Genomic DNA, 1,911 nt, shown 5'->3' with positions numbered 1-1,911 from the left:
ATATATACATACACACACAGTACAATATACCCATTCCAGTACTTTAGACCACACCCCTGACTAACTCCTACTAACTGAACCTTTCTCGTCTCTTTCAGCCAATCTTCCTGAACGAAGTGTTAGTGAAGCTGCCAACGGACCCGTCAGGAGACGAGCCTCTGTTCCACATCTCTCACATAGACCGGGTGTACACACTCAGGGCCGAAAGTATCAATGAAAGGTAGTAGAAATACACGGAGGAACACATGCAGTGCACTAGGAACACAGTTAGTTTTGTCTTATTCCTCAGTTTTCACCTTCATTCCTAACACCTGGGATGAAGATCAACTCAAATTATCTGCTAAATGTCTGGAGTTAGTTTATCTATACAGGTACATGTTGTACATATGTTGTTGTTTATGTACACATATACATGTTGTTGTTGTTTTTGTGTGTGTGTGTGTGTCTATGCAGGACGGCGTGGGTTCAGAAAATTAAAGCAGCTTCAGAACTCTTCATTGAGACGGAGAAGAAGAAGAGAGAGAAGGCGTATCTAGGTGTCTCTCTTAATCTTTCCTTTTGTTAAAGCGCCCATATTCGGCTCATTTTCAGGTTTATAATTATATTTTGAGGTTGTTCCAGCATGGAAACCATGGTTTCCATGGTTTCAGTCTCAAAAAACACCATATTTTTGTTGTACTGCACATTGCTGCAGCTCCTCTTTTCCCCCTCTGTGTTGAGCCTTCTGATTTAGCCACAGAGTGAGGCATCACTAGCCTGGACGTCCAGACCCAAATCTGAAAGATTAAGGGTCTGGCATCGAGTAATGAAAGTCGCCCATCTCAGAGAGTTGCACATGCTCAGTAGCTGGGTACCGCGGAGCGCTACTTAACTAGAAGCTAGCGCTGTTAGCGGTTAGCCACGTCGTTATCAATGGCAAAACAGTGCTACAATACACATGAGTTGACCCTAATCTACATAAGAAATTGTTCAGAGCTACTTACATGTCGCTCGTCTTTAGAAGACGTCTCCCGGCTAATCCTGCCTTGTACTGACCCCCGAAGTTGGAGAAACAGCTAGCTGATGCGGTATTAGCTAAAGTGGTTAGCATACACCTAATGTCGCGGCCGCTGACGTAGACGGCCCTGCCGATTCTGACCAGCTCACCCGTTCGTATGTGTGTGGAAGCACCAGAGACTCGAAATAACCCCCCAAATCCCCAGAAAGATTGGAGAAGTCGATAGTCGCTCCAGACAGCCAGAGGCAGCTCTGCTCAGAGATGTTTTAGAAAGCCGGACTTACGACTAAATGGAACAGAAATATTTGTACTTTTGATCTTGAAATATTAGGACTTTTAATCTTGAAATATTAGGACTTTTATTCTTGAAATATTAGGACTTTTAATCTTGAAATATTAGGACTTTTATTCTTGAAATATTAGGACTTTCTATCTTAAAATATTAGGACTTTCTATCTTGCAATATTTGGACTTTTAATCTTAAAATATTAGGATTTTTTATCTTGAAATATTAGGACTTTCTATCTTAAAATATTTGGACTTTCTATCTTAAAATATTTGGACTTTCTATCTTGAAATATTTGGACTTTCTATCTTAAAATATTTGGACTTTCTATCTTGAAATATTAGGACTTTTATTCTTGAAATATTAGGACTTTCTATCTTGAAATATTAGGACTTTTATTCTTGAAATATTAGGACTTTCTATCTTGAAATATTAGGACTTTCTATCTTAAAATATTAGGACTTTCTATCTTGAAATATTAGGACTTTCTATCTTGAAATATTAGGACTTTCTGTCTTAAAATATTAGGACTTTCTATCTTGAAATATTGGGACTTTTATTCTTGAAATATTAGGACATTCTATCTTGAAATATTAGGACTTTTATTCTTGAAATATTAGGACTTTCT

At 38.2% G+C, this 1,911-nt stretch overlaps 1 protein-coding gene across 1 annotated transcript in view; it reads left to right on the top strand.

The window, feature by feature from the left end:
* Window positions 1-1,911, top strand: part of LOC117960513 (intersectin-1-like) — a 33,897-nt gene that overhangs the window by 31,209 nt on the left and 777 nt on the right. The window contains 2 exon segments of the mRNA XM_034898459.1: window positions 99-220; window positions 454-560. Coding sequence (XP_034754350.1) covers window positions 99-220; window positions 454-560 — 229 coding nt within the window.

This window comes from Etheostoma cragini, chromosome 17, assembly GCF_013103735.1.
Source record: "Etheostoma cragini isolate CJK2018 chromosome 17, CSU_Ecrag_1.0, whole genome shotgun sequence".
NCBI lineage: Eukaryota > Metazoa > Chordata > Actinopteri > Perciformes > Percidae > Etheostoma > Etheostoma cragini.
Note: the sequence above shows the minus strand (reverse complement) of the source record. Positions and strands in the feature narration are given on the sequence as shown.